Source organism: Acanthochromis polyacanthus, chromosome 23 (assembly GCF_021347895.1).
Source record: "Acanthochromis polyacanthus isolate Apoly-LR-REF ecotype Palm Island chromosome 23, KAUST_Apoly_ChrSc, whole genome shotgun sequence".
Classification (NCBI taxonomy): Eukaryota; Metazoa; Chordata; class Actinopteri; family Pomacentridae; genus Acanthochromis; species Acanthochromis polyacanthus.
In genome coordinates this window covers 9,520,958-9,539,223 of record NC_067135.1, presented here as the reverse complement: position 1 = coordinate 9,539,223, position 18,266 = coordinate 9,520,958, and the positions used below count along the sequence as shown (strand labels likewise).

General features: G+C 37.9%; 1 protein-coding gene across 4 annotated transcripts; it reads right to left on the bottom strand.

The window, feature by feature from the left end:
• Window positions 1-367: 367 nt before the first annotated feature.
• LOC110972434 (uncharacterized) lies at window positions 368-18,228 on the bottom strand. Of its 4 annotated transcripts, none has more exons than XM_051943994.1 (7): window positions 15,571-18,228; window positions 10,618-12,574; window positions 10,356-10,519; window positions 2,129-2,349; window positions 1,914-2,043; window positions 1,738-1,838; window positions 368-1,517 (listed from the first exon to the last, which is right to left on the bottom strand). In XM_051943994.1, the coding sequence occupies exons 2-7, from the start codon at window positions 12,554-12,556 to the stop codon at window positions 1,328-1,330; spliced, it is 2,745 nt and encodes a 914-aa protein (XP_051799954.1). In that variant the 5' UTR covers window positions 12,557-12,574; window positions 15,571-18,228; the 3' UTR covers window positions 368-1,327. The 4 variants fall into 4 exon arrangements, with proteins under 4 accessions (XP_051799954.1, XP_051799955.1, XP_051799952.1 ...); XM_051943995.1 differs by lacking the exons at window positions 10,356-10,519; window positions 10,618-12,574; window positions 15,571-18,228 and adding exons at window positions 2,428-2,591; window positions 2,684-4,613; window positions 6,181-6,271; XM_051943993.1 differs by lacking the exons at window positions 368-1,517; window positions 1,738-1,838; window positions 1,914-2,043; window positions 2,129-2,349 and adding exons at window positions 6,902-8,221; window positions 9,097-9,197; window positions 9,290-9,419; window positions 10,056-10,276.
• Between the last annotated feature and the right edge of the window lie 38 nt (window positions 18,229-18,266).

The following is an 18,266-nucleotide window of genomic DNA, read 5'->3' as shown; positions in this document are numbered from 1 at the left end:
TAAAAGCATAAGGTGTGTCGCTAAAAATGTTCCCATAAAATCACATTTGTGGAGAGTAGCATGCTACGTGTTTAAATGAAATGCGGAAATGGGCTGTTTACATGAAGTAGACCTCAATCCTCAGTTTGTATCATGTTTGAAAGATTATTCGCATTTATTAACCGATAATGGCATCAACATGCACAGACACAGCTTATAATCGTATCTGAACAGACTTATTTAGATAGTTACAATATAGTTTACAAATCTTGCTATAAATATATAATAAAACTAGAATATGTTTGCGTTTGCGTAGAATATGCGTTTAATTATGCAACATTTGTGTTACCATTCAGTTAGTTAAAGAAAAACAACAACAATCAAGATATTCTTTCCTCAAGACAAATTTATTTTATTCACATTCTGGCTAACAGGAAATTACAGATAATGGAACAAAAAAAGGGAAGTACAATTCAAGAAACTAAAATTATAAATTAAAAACACGTTACTGTTATATTTGTACACATTAATTTGCATTGTTTTAAAAAAAACTGGACAGAACTTTGTGCAAAGTATCAAAAAGAATCTGTAGTAAAACAAACATATCTATTTGCTTTGCAAATTTTCAGTCCCATTCATTTGAAATAAAGACAAAGTTGCCATAGCATGTACATCAAGATAGTAACACAAATAATTCCAATCAAATTTTCACTTTCACAGAGCTAAAAAGATAAACATTATAAAAGCATGACAATCAAGACAATGTGGCCAATCATTTTGCACCTTTTATCCTTGATTGCATTTTTTTTTCAGATTTTTGTGTAGTAAACAGATGGTGTTTGCATCTAAATGGATAAGTTTTACAAAACCACATGTACGTTATGCCCAACTTATTCACTGAATTCACAATATTTTGAAAGACTATGACTATAATGTGACAGTTTCAAAGAGACAGTCTCAATGAACACGAATAATTTAAATAATAAACAATACTTTGATCCAGCTTTGTCATTTGTGAAAGCATTTCAAATTAACCCCTTGTTGCCTATTGTCACAAATTCGCAACATACCACTTTCATTCAGACTGCAGCAGAGATAGCATATCATTCCCCCAATGCCGGTTTGTGCCTGTTCAATACGTACCTCGGAACCTTTTGCAAGCACTGGTTTCTCATAGGATCAGTCAGAGTGGGTCAAACATTTTAACTGGCACAACTGTCAGTGTCATATGTGTTACCATGACTACAGAAACATAACTCGTGTGTGTATGTGTTTCTCTTTTTGTAGAACTCAATCATTTTTGAGGACTGTCATCTTTGGTGGATTCAGACCCACTGGGTTGAGACTCTTAAACTTGGGCACTCAGATGCTCCTCATGTTTGGCTGGAGACTCAAAGATGACCCGAATGTCTTCTCGACTAAACAATTCCTTCAAGGGCGTCTCTGAATTCCATCCTTGGGTCTTGGCAAACTTGTAAATGTATCCAAAGAGATCAGGAAACAACGCAATAAGATCAAATTTGACTGCATCCTCAGCGCTGTCAACAAAAAGGAGAATTGTATTACAAAAGAGTAAGATGAATGCTGTAGTACAGTATTGTATTCTTAAAGAGTTAAATATCATGAAGATGCTGTTAATATGTGAAAAGTGAAGTTTACACACACCTTTCTTTGTACAAAGACATAAAAAAAACAATCATAGTTTCAATGTTCATGATATTTAAACTCTTACATCACTTTGAACTCAGTTTAACTTACTAGTGCACGTAGAGGACGCGTATGAAGCGAAGTAATGCCAGTGTAGTTTCAGGGTAGGCTTTGTTGTTAGGATCCATCTTCTGAAACAGCCATTGTGGGAACTGCAACACCAAAAAAAATATCATCATTAAAATCAATTTAGAAAACAGACGTTTAAGCTGGTTGATCACAGTCACCTTTTTTTTCCACTGTTTGAAGGATCCATCCCCCACACATTCTTCCAGTGAATTAATCAGTTCTGGACCAGCTTCTTTATGCTTTACCACCTCCTTTCTGTCACCAATTGTCTTCAGGTATCGGACTTGCCTAAGAAAAAAGTGAAATTAACTTGTGGATTTTGTTCCAGTAACATAACGACAGATCTATCAGTCAGTCAGCATTTCCTCCTTACTTGTCGTGAGGCCAGAAGAAGGGATGACTCAAGCATTCTTCCGTTCTGGGTCTGTCCTTTGGTTCTTTGTTGATCATCCACTCAATGAGATCTTTTGCCACCACATCTTGAACATGATCCAAGCTGTACTTCCCATGCAGAATATTGAATTCACGTACAAATGTTTTGCCAAATGGATGATGTCCTCCAGAGAGGATGTAATAGATCAGCATCCCTGCCACCTTAAGAAACACAACATTTAATCAGTTCAGGTATTTTTCATGCAGTCATCAATTATGTTTGTGAGGTAGAAAACAAACCTGTACATCAGTGCTTGACTTGTATCGGACAACAGACTCTTCTGTCAGAGTCTCTGTGGCCATCCAACCAATTGTTCCCGCACTGGCTGTACGCAAAGTTGTTTAGTCATTGAGTAACCGTCTGCTTATGCCAAAATCAGCCAATCTCGCCTTCCCGCTAACATCTGCACAACAAATCACATAGAAAACCTCAGGAAACAATGTTATGCATGGTAATTATTAATCAAAAATGTTTATTCTGAATTTCCCATCTTACCAATCAAAACATTCTGTGGTTTGAGATCTCGATGGAGAATTTGAGGATTTTGACAGTGAAGCACCCTCAGACTTTGAAGAACTTCATAGACCAGCTTCTTTTTGATCAGCAGACCAGTATCATTATTTCTCATATGTTCATCCAAGGTGTATTCGCAAAGTTGGAGAGCAAGATACCCATAGTTTTTATCCTCTGCAGCATCAATGTATCGTACAATAGATGGATGGTCAAGCTTCGGAAGTCGTAAAATTCCTTCTTCTTTCTTCAACACTTGATAGTTGCTTTTCGACATTCTCTTAATTGCTACTTCTGTGCCATCATCTCTCAGGCCCAAGAAGACTTCAGTACCATCGCTTCCCTTTGCGATGCGGAATTCAATGTCATTCACATAAGTAAGGCTTTTAATTGAGGTTACTTTACTTTTATCGGTGCCAACAAGCTTCTCTAGTTTTTCCTTCCACCGCTTGCTAAGCTGTAGCCATGGTTGTGTTCCTGATGAGTTAGTGGCTTTCAAGTGGGATGACTTCCCATTTGAAGTTGATTCCACAACAGCAACTGTTGTTGCTGGATCAGTTGCTACAGTGCAAACGTCATTTCTTGGGTATTCTTGCATTTCTGAGTTTTCTGTTGTTATCTTTTTTATCTTGGATTCAGGTTTGGCTTTATTGTCTTCATATTCCAGGTTTGGTTCACTGAAATTACTTTTCAAGCGTCTGAGCCCTTCTTTCAGCTTGTCATTCATTTTCATACCTGCAGATGTCAGTATGTCCTCAGGCACTGAAGTTATCCCCAATGATGTAAAAATGTCTGTGGCATGTTCAGCTGAGAGCAAGTTGGCAAAGATGCCATATGTGTAGACCCTGATGTCAGAGGAATGCTGGTCATTTACAAACGGAGCAACTGTTTTGCATAAGTTCTCTATGAAGATGGAATCCCAGTCATTTGCGCCTTTGGTCTTCTGTGTTATCACATACAGTGTTTGCAAAACAGCTTCCCAAATGTCAGATCTCTCTTTTTGGCAAAGTTGTTGAAGGAGTTGGGGGATGATAGCCAGTGACTGCTCATTGGGGATGTCTTCCATTGTACAGAAAACTGCATGTAAACTATCGATAGCTCTTTTTACATGTGTCTCAGGGATTTTTGAAAAGCGACTGACTGCACCTGTGATGTAGGTATTCACATTCTTGGTTTTGTTTAGCCATTTAATGCTTCCCTCTCTGTATTTTTCCTCCCCTTTCCCAGAAACAGTAAACAGCATTTCAATCATGGTCAAATGGGTCCGAGGATCTTCCAGTTGCATGTGTTCACTGAAGGTTCTGAACACTTTTTCAGGTTGTTCTTCTTTCACAGCAATTTCCACATCCAGAAAATATCCAATTTTGGAGAACTGATCATGTCCTTTGGATGCAAAGCTGTGAATCATCTTAGCTATTCTTTTATTGTAAATCAAATGGTTATAATATGTTTCAGGTAACAATGTTATCATTTCACCAGCAGAGAGAAGCATGTTCATGACATCGCCACGATCATAGATAGCAGCAAGTTGCAGTGGAGTGATTTCCATGGCACTACATCCATTTGGGTTAGCCTTTGCTTCCAGCAGTATCGTCACAAAGTCAACTGGTGCCTTGGACAATAAGACATAGTGCAAAGGTGTCCAGTCACACCTGGAAGGATTATTTGGATCCACACCCTGATTCAAAAGGTAGGTACAAATCTCCCTGTTGTGATTTACAACTGCAGCAATCAGTGGGGTTATAAAACCCCACTCTCTGCCAGGGTAGAGTCCATTCAGATTCTTGTCCTTCAATAAGTTCTGGAGCTTCTCAAGGTCATTGCCCATTATACTCTGTATTATAGGATGTGTTTCGGTCCGTTGTGGGTGTCTCAGAAACTTTGTGAGGTCATCCATTGTGTTGCTTCAGATTATCTGTAAGGAGACATAGTTCAGAGCTGTTGTTGAAGAAATAACTGCGACCTTAAATTTAAGGTAAGCATCAAACATCAGTTATTACTTTTACTTCATTGGTCATTCTACTCACTGTCTTTTCAATGATAATTTTTAAAATGTATTCGGAAGGCCAGATAAAGTTCTTTTCATCGTCAGTTTCAGTCGATTCAAATCAGTGAGCATCAAAATAAGAAACAATTTCTATCACAACATATGACAGAGCCAGGGTTCTGGTTGTAGTCCAGTGTACAACTACAAGGCTATGATTTACATTAATGTGAAAAAATCACTTTCAGACTCTCATATATTTACTACATTTGCTGAGAAACTTTGCAACAGATTGAGAATTGAATTTGAACAAAATACAGTCAAGTGAAAACTGACTCTAAAATTACAAAACTACTGACACTCATATCCTTTAACTTACATGCAAGCAGGTGACCTAAACCCCACCAACCTCCACCAGTCAGACTTATTGTGCTTCGCTCAGCTATAAACTCTTTGACGCAACATCTGAATTTCAAATGTCCAGTAAAAACTTGGTTTTCATAGGAAGGAGGAAATCTTGTGACATTAAATAATCATGACAATGTATTACTAACAGGAGTTCCTCTATATGGGTGAGCACACAGCTGTTTTTATTACAGGCCGACAGTTTTGTGATATATGCTGAGCCTTGCTTCACAAAAGTAGCGTTCCAATAAAACTAAACTGCTTTCTGAACTACATTTTAGTTATCGTCTTTTTTTTTCACTTTGTTTGTGATGTATCACAAATATATTTTTGGTCATCATGTCCATCCTATGGTGACAATACCGCTTGATGCTCCTTTTCATGTGTTAGATGGGGCAGGACTCGTCACTCTGGTAACCCAGAAAATGGGCCACAAGCTTTGAAAATGTTGTAAATTTGTATTTGAAACAAAACCATTACATTTTCTGTAAACCTGAACAAGTATTTTGGTGTGTAAACACAGCTCAACAGAATGAAATCTCAAAACATTCCAAAATCAGCGTATTCAGTCTTTTTCCAATAGTTTTGGTAAACACAACATTTATGGCTGAAATGCTATGAATAGCCATGAAGTTGCGTTTGCTCGTCATTTTAAATAGAACAAAGTTTAGGCTTCCTGACACAAACAATGAATGACTGCACCTCTTGCAGAGCGTGTTGATACCTGTATAGCTGCGGCTGATGCAATATTCAACCATCATGAATGAATCTCGTCTTAAACAGTCTGTAGAAAAAAGTAGCACTTTTATAAAAACAAGATCTTCTCCTCTATTGTATTCATGTTTGTGCCAAGGTTGAAAAATTGAAATCACAAGGGGGTCAATGCACAAAGAACGTGTTATGATTTGAACTTCCTCATTCAGGCAGGAGTTTGTGCTGACTTGGTTCACAGAATTCAGTGAGCAAAGTTTATGGCTGAGCGATGTCCAAATAGAACTTTTGGATCCAAGAATGAGACCTTTAAGTAAACAACGACTATGATGATGTCAAAATAGCTGCTTGATTTGTAAAAGATTGTAGGGAAATAACTTACAGTGTCGACGCTTCTTCAGTCTGTTACTGACCAAGTTTTTTTTCCTTTCTGTTTCTTTTTTTTTTTTTTTTTGCTCCTCCCTCAGAGTAAAAAAAACAGCCACATTGTAATGCAGGTTTAAAGACACTGCAGACGTTTATTATATCTGACAATTGCTTTCTTGATTGCTGGTATTTGTTGATGCTTATAAAAGAGATAAAATATGTCCACATTCATTAAAAAGCATCTACTTGAAAGTTTGACCCACTTACTGTGAGTTTCCTGTGCTTCCTCTTTAGTCTTTGGTGGCGCTGTTTGTCATGTCAATGGATGTACTTGTTTCACCTCTCAGTGACTGTCAGTGTAGCAGCTTATTTCTAACTTACAGCTGCACATTAGAGCTCTGAAACTTTAAACTTCATTCATTTTAAATCTGATGAAAGGGAATTTGTTGAGAATTTATCAGTAGTTGAATAGCTCCAAATCGTTTTGTGCACAGTTTGCTACTTTAAACGCTTTCCGAACCAACACAATATAATTTTCACTTTTGACAAAGAACACCATTTACATGCTGTATCTATATTTCTATTCAGTGTCCTTGACTTTACAAAGGATGTGTATCTGTAAACTGTTAAAACTGTCATATCAGCTCAAAATCAAACATCAGCTGCTTTCATGGAGCTCAGTATGCATCAGTGTTGTTAAGTTTAATCTCAACCAGATTCCAAATTTATATAGAGAAGCAAGTCAAGATTATTTTTATTGTTAGCTCGACATATAAAAGTACAACCATGTCTTTTCTCCTCACAAAGTACAGCAATATCAGTGAAAATGAAAAAAATAAATCATTAAAAATAGTAGTAATACATTTATATCAGCAGTAAAAACTAAACACAAAAGCAAAATTTGAAGAATTCCTTTTTGAATAAGAACAAAATCAGCAGTTGTTAGGCAATAATGATGCATTCGTCTATGAGACAAATTCTATTTTTGCCACCTACACTACCTAATGGTGGCTCAACTCTAATAGTTAATTATGTTGTTTTGTCTTATATGCTTTGTGTCTCCTCATTAATTTTTGAATTAACTAGCAACTCATACCATCAGATAAATGTGAAGTGTTACAGAAGTTCTGCTTCATGAGAATCTTAAACTAATAGAGAGCAGAATGTATTGGTGAGATTTCCTCTTCACACAAAGGTCACACAATCATAAAGAGTGCAGAGCAGACTGCAGAGTGGGCCAAAAACAGGAAGAAACAAACTTTCATTTCACGTACAGATGTCTTAGTTATCAGTTTCTCTTTTCTAAAAACAATACTGAAACAAAACGGTACAATGCAGTTCTGCGGTTAGGTCAAGACAGAAGTGTTAAAAGTTGCAGAGAGGCCACGGGTTATCAAAGTTACAAAAGGTTTCTGAAAGGCCAGAAGGTTATAAAAACACATAAGTGAGAAGCTAGACTAAATTTCCATTACAGCAGAAAAAATAAACTGAATAATTCCTTATAAGAATAATGGCCAAGTAAAAGAATAAAATCTCACAAAATAGAAATACTACAATGAAGAGAAAGTTAACAGCCTTTGGAATACAGGTTCACAGGCTCTTTTCACAGAAGACATTTTGATACAATAAGAACACAGTTGTAAACCATAAATGACAGCATGAACTATGTAGCACTGTCATTTTTTACTGTGACACTCAAATACAAAAAGGCACAGCTGATGTTAGCAGTCACATCTGTGCTACCATGATTATGTGTGAATTGCTTTTGTGTGTTTGCTTTCTTGTTTTCTCTGCTTATATTACTTTGAAATCATTTTCAGGGTGTTTCATCCTTTTTGAATTCAGAGTCACAGGGTTGAGACTCTTGAACTGGGGCACTCAGATGCTCCTCAGTGTTTGTGGCTGGAAACTCAAAGATGGCTCCAATGTCTTCTCTTCGAAACATTTCCTTTAATGGAGTCTCTGAATTCCATCCTCGGGTCTTGGCAAACTTGTAAACACATCCAAACAGATCAGGAAATAACGCAGTTACATCCACTTGGGCTGCATCTTTAGCACTGCAAAGAAAGAAAATATTTATCACAAATGTTTTTTTTTTTTTGCTGCTGATCACATGGACACAGAAAAGGCCCTGTGGAGGAAAATTCTGAGGTCAAATGAAACAAAAATTTAGCTATTTGGCCACAATGAGCAGAGATATGTTTGGAAGAGAGGAGATGAGGCCTTTCACCCAAACAACACCATACCTACTGCCAAGCATGGTGGTGGCAGTATTATGATCTGGGGCTGTTTTGATGTGGATTCCCTCCACATTCCTCAGGAAAACCTAAAATTATGAGCCAGAAAGTTGGGTCTTGGACACAGATAGGTGTTCCAACAAGACAATGACCCCAAACACATATCAAAGACATTTTGTGGTAAAGAAATTGTTAAATCAGGCTAGAATTAAGGTTTCAGAGTGGCCTCTCCAAACTCCTGCCAAAACCCCATCAAGAACCTGTGGACTGTTGTCTGTATATTTTTGATCCAACAGGTTTTGTTAAATTTCCAGAAGACCTACATAACAAATCTATGAAAAAACCAAAACACATGATTGTTTGTTGTGTCAAAGATCTGTGGGTTTCAATGATTTAATCACAGAAAATTGAGTTATTGATATGATACATATGATCTTGACAAGAGTATGATCCTGAGGCTTCCAGCTCATACTTAATGCAGATGTTTCTGTACACTGTGCCAGCTATTTGGTTACAGCACTGCATGTATGCTGTGCTTGGCTGCATCTTACATGGTACATGTCATGCAGAGGCTTTTCCTTCCAAATTGCTTCTCAGGATCACACACATTTCATTTAACAAAGAGATAAAATTACTTAAGTATTATTATAGTTTCAATGTTCAACAAATTTAGGGCTTAATTCAGTTTAACTTACTAGTGCTCGTGGAGGTTGCGTATAAAGCGCAATAATCCCAGTGTGCTTTCAGGGTAGGCTTTCTTTTTGCCATCCATCCTCTGAACAAGCTCTTGAGGAAACTATAACACAAAAAATAATATTTGCTTTGAAAGGGAATTCAGAAATATATAAGTCAGAATTAGCTGATTCCTGTTAGTTTATTTATTCATACCTTGTCTTTCCACTGTTTGAAGGATACACTCCCTGTACATTCTTCCAGTGAATGAATCAGTTCCTCGCGAGCCTCTCGACACTTTGCCACCTCCGCTCTGTTACCAGTCTTTACCAAGTATTCAACTTGCCTGAAATAAAGTTTAAATCATGTTTTATGATTAGCAAATAGACACAAAGTGCCTATTTAAAGCTTTGACAAAGGTCAAATGAATGCAGCAACTGATATGGTTTGCAAGAGAAGTGTGCTGACATAATTTGTTTCCCAACAAGACAATGACCCAAAGCATACGGTCAGTGCTACACAGAAGTGGTGTAAAGACAACAAGCTAAATATTTAGGAGTGGTTGAGTCAGACCCTGGACCTTAGCCCAGTTGAGAAGTTGTGGTTGGACTTTCACTCATTATTCCCATTAACTTGACAGAGCTTAATCAAATTTGCAAAGAAGAATGCAGTAAAATGGTCTAGATGTGCAGGGCTGACTGAGACTTATCCACACAGGCTTAATGTTGTAATTTCAACCAACGGTGCACTTAAATATGAACATGAATTGGTGAATACTTTAATTCATTGGCCTTGCTTTAAAGGTCCAACACTATTAGAGGCACTTTAACAGTGACACCTAAGCCTGTTAGCATATCTGGTTAATTACTATAAATTGATCCTAAAGTTGCAATATCACAGTTTAGTCTAGTGTTAGCAGGTGTTTCCACAGTTTAAAGTGGAAGTGAAATCAAAACTTATAGAGTCAGCATTTCTTCCTTACTTGTGAGGAAGCCAGCAGAAGGGATGACTCAGGCATTCTTCCACTCTGGGTCTTTTCTTTGGTTCTTTGTTGATCATCCACTCGATGAGATCTTTTGCCACCACATCCTGAACATGATCCAAACTGTACTTCCCATGGTGAATATTGAACTCACGTTCAAAATGTCTGCCAAATGGATGTTGTCCTCCAGAGAGGATGTAATAGATCAGCATCCCTGCCACCTTACAAACCACAACATTTAATAAGTTCAGGTATTTTTCATGCAGTCATCATTTGCATTTGTGGAGCTGCAAAACAAACCTGTACATCAGTGCTTGATTTGTATGGTATGACAGATTCTTCGGTTAGAGTCTCTGTGGCCATCCATCCAGTTGTTCCTGCGCTGGCTGTGCGCAAGGTTGTTTGGCCTTTAGGTAACCGTCTGCTTATGCCAAAATCAGCTAATCTTGCCTTCCCATTAACATCTGCAGAACAAATCATATAGAAAACCTCAGGAAACAACATCATGCATGGTAAGTATGAATCAAAAATATTTCTTCTTCTCTTGAATTTCCCATCTTACCAATCAAAACATTCTGTGGTTTGACATCTCGGTGGAGAATTTCAGGATTCTGACAGTGAAGCACCCTTAAACTGTAAAGAACATCATAAACCAGGTTATTTTTCATCTGCAGACCACCATCATTATTTTTCATGTGTTCTTCCAAGGTGTATTCGCAAAGTTGGAGAGCAAGATATCCATAATTGTCGTCCTCTGCAGCATCAATGTATCGTACAATACATGGATGGTCAAGCTTCGGAAGTCGCAGAATTCCTTCCTCATTCTTCAGCACTTGATAGTTGCTTTTCGACATTCTCTTAATTGCAACTTCTGTGCCATCATCTCTCAGGCCCAAGAAGACTTCAGTACCATCGCTTCCCTTTGCGATGCGGAATTCAGCATCATTCACATAAGTAAGGCTTTTAATTGTGGTTACTTTACTTTTATCAGTACCAACAAGCTTCTCTAGTTTTTCCTTCCACCGCTTGCTAAGCTGTAGCCATGGTTGTGTTCCTGATGAGTTAGTGTCCTTCAAGTGGGATGACTTCCCATTTGAAGTTGATTCCACAACAGCAACTGTTGTTGCTGGATCAGTTGCTGCAGCGCAAACGTCATCACTTGGGTCTTCTGGTTTTTCTGCCTTTTCCTTCTTCTTCTTCTTCTTCTTTCGCTTCTTCTTCTTCTTGGATTCAGGTTTGGCTTTATTGTCTTCATATTCCAGGTTTGGTTCACTGAAATGACTTTTCAAGCGTCTGAGCCCTTCTTTCAGCTTGTCATTCATTTTCATACCTGCAGATGTCAGTATGTCCTCAGGCACTGAAGTTATCCCCAATGATGTAAAAATGTCTGTGGCATGTTCAGCTGAGAGCAAGTTGGCAAAGATGCCATATGTGTAGACCCTGATGTCAGAGGAGTGCAGGTCATTTACAAACGGAGCAACTGTTTTGCATAAGTTCTCTGTGAAGCTGGAATCCCAGTCATTTGTGTCTTTTGTTTTCTGTGTTATCACATACAGTGTTTGCAAAAGAACTGCCCAAATATCAGACCTCTTTTTTAGTTGTTCAAGGAGTTGGGGGATGATAGCCAGTGACTGCTCATTGGGGATGTCTTCCATTGTGCAGAAAACTGCATGTATACTATAGATAGCACTTTTTACATGTGTCTTAGGGATTTTTGAAAAGCGACTGACTGCACCTGTGATGTAGGTATTCACATTCTTGGTTTCCTTTAGCCATTTAATACTTCCCTCTCTGTATTTTTCTTCGTCTTTCCCAGAAACAGTAAACAGCATTTCAATCATGGTCAAATGGTTGCGAGGATCTTCCAGTAGCATGTGTTCGCTGAAGGTTCTGAACACTTTTTCAGGTTGTTCTTGTGACACAGCAATTTCCACATCCAAGAAATATCTGATTTTGGCGCATAGTTTATGTCCTTTGGATGCAAAGCTGTCAATCATCTCAGCCATTTTCTTATTGTGAAACAAATGGTCAGGATGTTTTATAGTCAACAATTGTACTATGGCACCAGCAGAGAGGAGCACTTTCACGACATCATCCCTGTCATGGACCACAGCGGTTTGCAGTGGGGTGAATATATGCTGTTCCATGGGAGTCCATCCATTTGGGTTTGCTTTTTCATCAAGAAGTTTCTCCACAAAATCAAGTGGTGCTTTGGCAATTGAGACATAATGCAAAGGTGTCCAGCCATTTTGGCATCGGCAATTTGGATCCACATGCTCCACTTGCAAAAGGTAAGTACAAATCTCCATTTTGTGATTTATAACTGCAGCAATCAGTGGGGTTATAAGACCGCACTGTCTGCAAGGGTAAAGCTTATTTGCATCGTTATCCTTCAGTAATTTCTTGAGCTTCTTGAGGTTGTTGTTAATTATACTCTGTATTATAGGATCTGTTTCTTTCGGTGGGTTGATGGTCAGTTGGAACCGTGTGGTGATATTCATTGCTTTGCATCAGACTACCTGCAAAGAGACAAAGTTATGATATGTTGTCACAGAGTCTCAGACTTCAGACAAGCATCCAAAAGTCTATTAGAGCTGAAGCTTTATGGGTCACTCTGTTCATTTTCCTTACAGTAGGATCACTCCATCTCAAATCATAAAACTTTCAGAAGAATTTCTGCTCAACTATCTCTGATTTGCCTCAAAGTATTAGAAAGATGTTTGTAAATATATATTTTTTTGAAATTCTAGTTGAATATATTTAGTATTTTCAGAGATAGAATGCAATTTAAAATTGCCCATTGACCCACGTGCAGCACGTTTTCTTGGACATTGAAATTTGAAGTTTTGCTACTATTAAAAGTGTTGTCACTGGGCACATATTACCAATTAGTGATATATTTGAGCCATGTGTAGTTTTAAGTCATAATAATACAAAACAAAATGAAAAATAAAATACTTTTAATATGAAATACTTGGTCAAACTTGGTTAGAAAATGAAAAGTATGCATGTCGTAAAAATATATATTGAATATCTTATTTATATTTGGAGAACCATTTAAAATTTCAACATGAGAAAAAATGTGTTCAACGTGGGTCAATGGGCAATTTAAACTTAGAAAGTGTATGATATCTCAATCTAAAATTTCACAGATGCATTTTAAATATCTAGAGCAAAAGACCCCTGATGATTTGAGATGGAATAACACGTAAGTCTGAACTGTATTACATTGAGCCTATTCAACATAATGCAGTTCCTGTAATATGACACATTCTGTATCATTTGATATTTAAGTGATATTACACAGGGGTGTACTCACTTCTGATAAACACCGTTTTGAAATAACAACCTGGAATCTCCTCTATACAATGGTGGAAAAAAAATGTTTTAAGACACCCTTAAAATTTTACACAATCTCAAATATTATCATAAAATATTTGTGGAAAAACCCTTCTTGTGTTTCAACAGGTGTGGCTGCATTAGACAGACACAATCAAATACAAATGATTTTTTTTTGTGTTTATTGTTTACAAGAAAAACTATCCATCCGTCCATTTTCAATACACTGCTTTATCCTCATTAGGGTCGTGGGGGGGGGGGCAGTTGCCAGTCTGTCGCAGGGCACAAGGAAAACTAAAAAAACAAAATTTTTGACAGTTTCAGTATGTCAATTTTCAACATTTTCGGTATCAAAGTTCAACAAATAAGAGAAAATGTGTTCAAAATTGAACAAAAAATAAATAAATCATCACATCATCAAATCAAAATTTAGTCCTGCCATTCACACGCTGTAGAGCTCCAATTCTGTCTGCCATGTTCCTCACCAGCCTTTTACACTTTTGAGAGGTAATCTTGTCCCATTCTTCTTGAATTACTGCTTTAATTCTTTGGTTTACACTTTTGAAACAGACCTTTTGATAATCCACCACAGGTTTTCAGTGGGGCTATGTCCAGGGATTGAGCTGAACATGAGCCTCTAAGACCTGGATACTGTGGTCCCGCAGCCAAGTTCTACTGGCCCTGGATGTGTTCAAGAGGCATTATCTGGTTGAAACATCCAGTTTTGACCTCGATGGAACAGTGCACATGCAGAAGGAAGCATGTGGGTTTCAATAATGGCACAATACTTGGCAGAGTTCAGTGTGTCACCACAGACAGTGAGACGACCAACAGCAGCAGCACTCCTGCATCCCCAAGCCATGATACTGCCTCCACCATGCTTCACAGGAGATACTGGACATGCTGGAGATAATGCTTCATCTTCTTCTGCGTACCCTCACATTAGCAGGAGGAAGATAAAGCTGGAAACTGGACTCATCTGACCACAGAATCTTCTTCCACTTCCTGGTTGTCCAGATCTTGTGTGCTTGGGCCCAACAACACTGGGCTAACCTCTGTTCTCATTGATCAGGGGCTTCTTGACAACCCTTCACCTTGACCTTAAAACATGTTCTAAAAGTTGGCCACCTACAGTACAGGTGGAATTCTTCACACCAGTTTGGTTTGACCACTGCTGCTGAAGCTCCTGTGATGTCATTCAGCTGTTTTCCCTGCACATGGAAAGCAGTATGCCATCATTTCTTGCTGAAGAAACCCTTGGATGCTCAGATCAAGGTTTGTCTTCCAAGCTGTTGGTTTGTCTTTATTTCTGCAGAGTGTATCCAATTGCTGAAGGAATGCATCTGCACTTCCTGGTTATCTGGCGCCAGCTATACACTTCCTAGGTGAGAATCTGGATCTTCAGACGTGTTTCCTGTATTAGGTTCCTTGTTTTAGACATTTTTATCTCTGAAAAACTTTTAAATGTGCTACCTTTATCCAGACACAAAGCATGGCAACAAAAATTGTCTTTTAATAAAAACTACGACCTTCATTAGTGGACCAAAATGACCCAATACTCAAACTTTCTTATGTATTTTATTGAACCAATCAATTTTAAGATTTTAATGGCTTTTTTTCGGATTTGTTTAGTGTTTTGTCAGTGACTGGACTAAAAGAAACTGCACTTGAAGACCTAAGAGTATTTCTTAATGCAATGTTTCACAAATGCATGGGGTGCCCAAACACTTTTTTTCTACCACTGTGTACTCTATTTGCTGAGAAAAGTTGATTGAGAATTTAACCAAGTGAACAGAGAGCTGCTAATGTGACAACATAAACCACAACCACACCTTGAAATCATGAGGCTTCAATGAGGAAGTTCAATGAGGAAGTTCTTACCTGTAGGAATACCTACAGGTAAGAATATTGTATAATATAAGAATATTTATGCATGTCCTAAAATATGTGTCATTAGCTTTGACTTAAGCCAGCCAAACCTGCTATTTATTCTAGTTTAATCTATCTACTAAACTAACCACAGTCTTTTAGTACTTTAGTACTTTTTGTACTATGCATGTGACCTGTTGTGACATAAAATAATCATGAGAATAAACTGTAAATAAGAGTCAGCCCTGAAGCAAGCACAACACAGTTTTTAGATAAGTGTTTGAAAAATGTGAAGAAATGTACTTACAGTGTTGAAGCTGTGGCAGGAATTATGATTCATCAAAACTCAACCCGCTGTGTTCTGTCTGTTTCTGTCTCTCTGCTCTCGATCTCTTCCTGCTCCTCCCATTTACAGTGGTTCAGTTAAAACCTCTGCTTCCTTGTTACTGTTTTGCCCTCAGTTTTGCTTTGCAGTATACATACGGGTGATCATGTGCCTAAAGTTAAGGTGTACACTGTCAAAAAAAAATGCTGTGGAAAGAAAAACTTAAGAATACTGTATCATTTAAAGTCTGTCAAAAATAGTGGAGGGAAAATAACAGCAAATATCAATTAAAAAAAAAACAAAGAAAAAAGAGGAATTTATAGCTGTAAAACAATTCAATTTTTTTGTAATTAGTTGCTTGTAATTAGTTTAATTTTATGGTCTACTAGAAATTAATTACATTTGAATTATATTTAAAGTACACACACACACACAGATATATATATATGTGTGTGTGTGTGTGTGTGTGTGTGTGTGTGTGTGTGTGTGTGTGTGTGTGTGTAGAGCCTAAACAGTCATGGAAAACATATTATTAGACCACCCTTGTTTTCTTCAATTTCTTGTTCATTTTAATGCCTGGTACAACTAAATGTGTATTTGTTTGGACAAATACAATGATAACAATAAAAACAGCTCATAAGAATTTAATTTAAGAGCTGAGTCAGTTTTAGCCATTTTCCATGGTTTTCTTGATAAGAACCAAAATCACTGAAGTTCTTACATCAATAGCTATGGCATTGTACTGCCAAAAACAGTGCTTTCAAGAATTCCATGTTTTGTTTTCTGTCTGTTTTAGTCACATGATATATACAGGAGTTAGTACTTGATTGCATAACCGTTGTTTTTGATGACTGCAGCCATGTGTCTTGTCATGCTCTCCACCAGCTTCTGACATTGTTCTGCTGTCACAGCAGCCCATTCCTGTTGCACTAATTCAATCAAATTTGCTTTGTTTTTGGGCTTGTGGTTCTCCATTTTGCATTTGATGATTTTCCACAGGTTTTCAATTGGATTTAGATCAAACTGAGCTCTCCATCCAGACTTTAACTGACCTGTCTTGTCAGAAAATCCAGTCATTTCAGGCAGGAAAGAGTTTTCCAGCTGATGGTAGAAGACTGTTTTCCAGACTAGCCCCGTACATGACTTGGTTCATTCGCCCTTCACACAATTGTATTTGCCCTGTTCCATCCACACTGAAACAACCCCAGATGGTCACTGATCCACCCCCATGTTTTACTGTTGGGGAAAGACAGTTTGGTTTGTAGGCTTCTCCAGGCATCCTAAATACCAGTAAGTTGGCATCAACTAAAAACTGGATTCATCCCTGAAGAGAACCTTAGCCCAATCATGAACAGTCCAGTCCTTGTGATCCCCAGGAAAGAGTAACCAGGCTTTCCTGTGCCTTTCATCGATGAAGGGCTTCTTCTGTGCCTTGTGTGACTTCAGACCAGCTTTAAGAAGTCGGTTTCCAACTGTCCTTGCTAAACAAGTCACATTTCTCCACAGTGCCCTCTCATTTTTAAGGTCCCTAGATGTCTGATGATGATTCCTGACACAGGAACGGATGAGTGCAGTCATCTCGTGGGGTAGAAAGACATTTCCTGCCACAACCAGCTACCAATTTGGTAGTTCTATGTTAGGCTTGTGTTTTTTTTGGTATCATGAACGGCTGTCTTGGAGATCTTCAGTCTTTTTTTTGCTACCCGTCTCTCACTCATGCCAATTTCCAGTAGTGCCAAGATGGTTCTTTGTGGCTTCACTTCTTCTTCTTCTTCTTCTTCTTCTTTTCCTTTCGGCTTTTCCCTTCAGGGGTCACCACAGCGAATCAATTGCCTCCATCTAACCCTGTCTGCTGCATCCTCGCTTCACATGATTCTTTAATCAGCTGCATTTTTTTGTCGCGCTTATTATATTCGGGTAATGTACCTTTAGTGGTACCAGGCATTGAAATGAACAAGAAATTGAAGAAAACAAGAATGGTCTAATATTTTTTTCATGACTGTATAAGCAAAATATGATTTCAAGTGTTGGTAGTTTCTACAGAGGCTTACACGGGATTCCTGCTCATTTTGTTGTTCTGCCATGTAGAAAGAATCTGTTTGAAATAACCAACGTTTTCTGAATTAGTTTATTTTAAGTGCTCCTATGTGGAACAAAGAAAATTCAAAGTAGTATAAGTCTGTTTTACACAAGGCTGTGACTTTCAGATGGGACCTCTACAGTGAGGGGATCCGGATCCTGTTATGGTGTGGTGGGCATTTTACTGGCATGGTTTGGGTCCACTTTAGCCACCTTTTGAGGGAAAGATTGCTGCAAGTCAATATAAATATTCTATGATGAAACAGTTCTATCCTGATGGCCTCTTCCATTATGACACAGCCTTCATTCACAGAGCACTAAACGGTTAATATTAAGCAACTCATTCCCTATGGCATTCATAGCGACCGAATCTCAACCGAACTGAACACTATTAGAAGATTTTGGACCAGTACTATCCAAACACTAAATGAGGGAATATCTTTTGGAAGAGAGGCTGCAGTTTTTAGTTTTTGTACAATCAAACAGCTGATGACATTGGTGATCTAAAATATTGATTTATGCAGCTTTAGCATCCCAGTGACCTTCATTTAGTATGTAATACTTTCTCAATGTACTGAATGTACTGTTACAGTTATAAG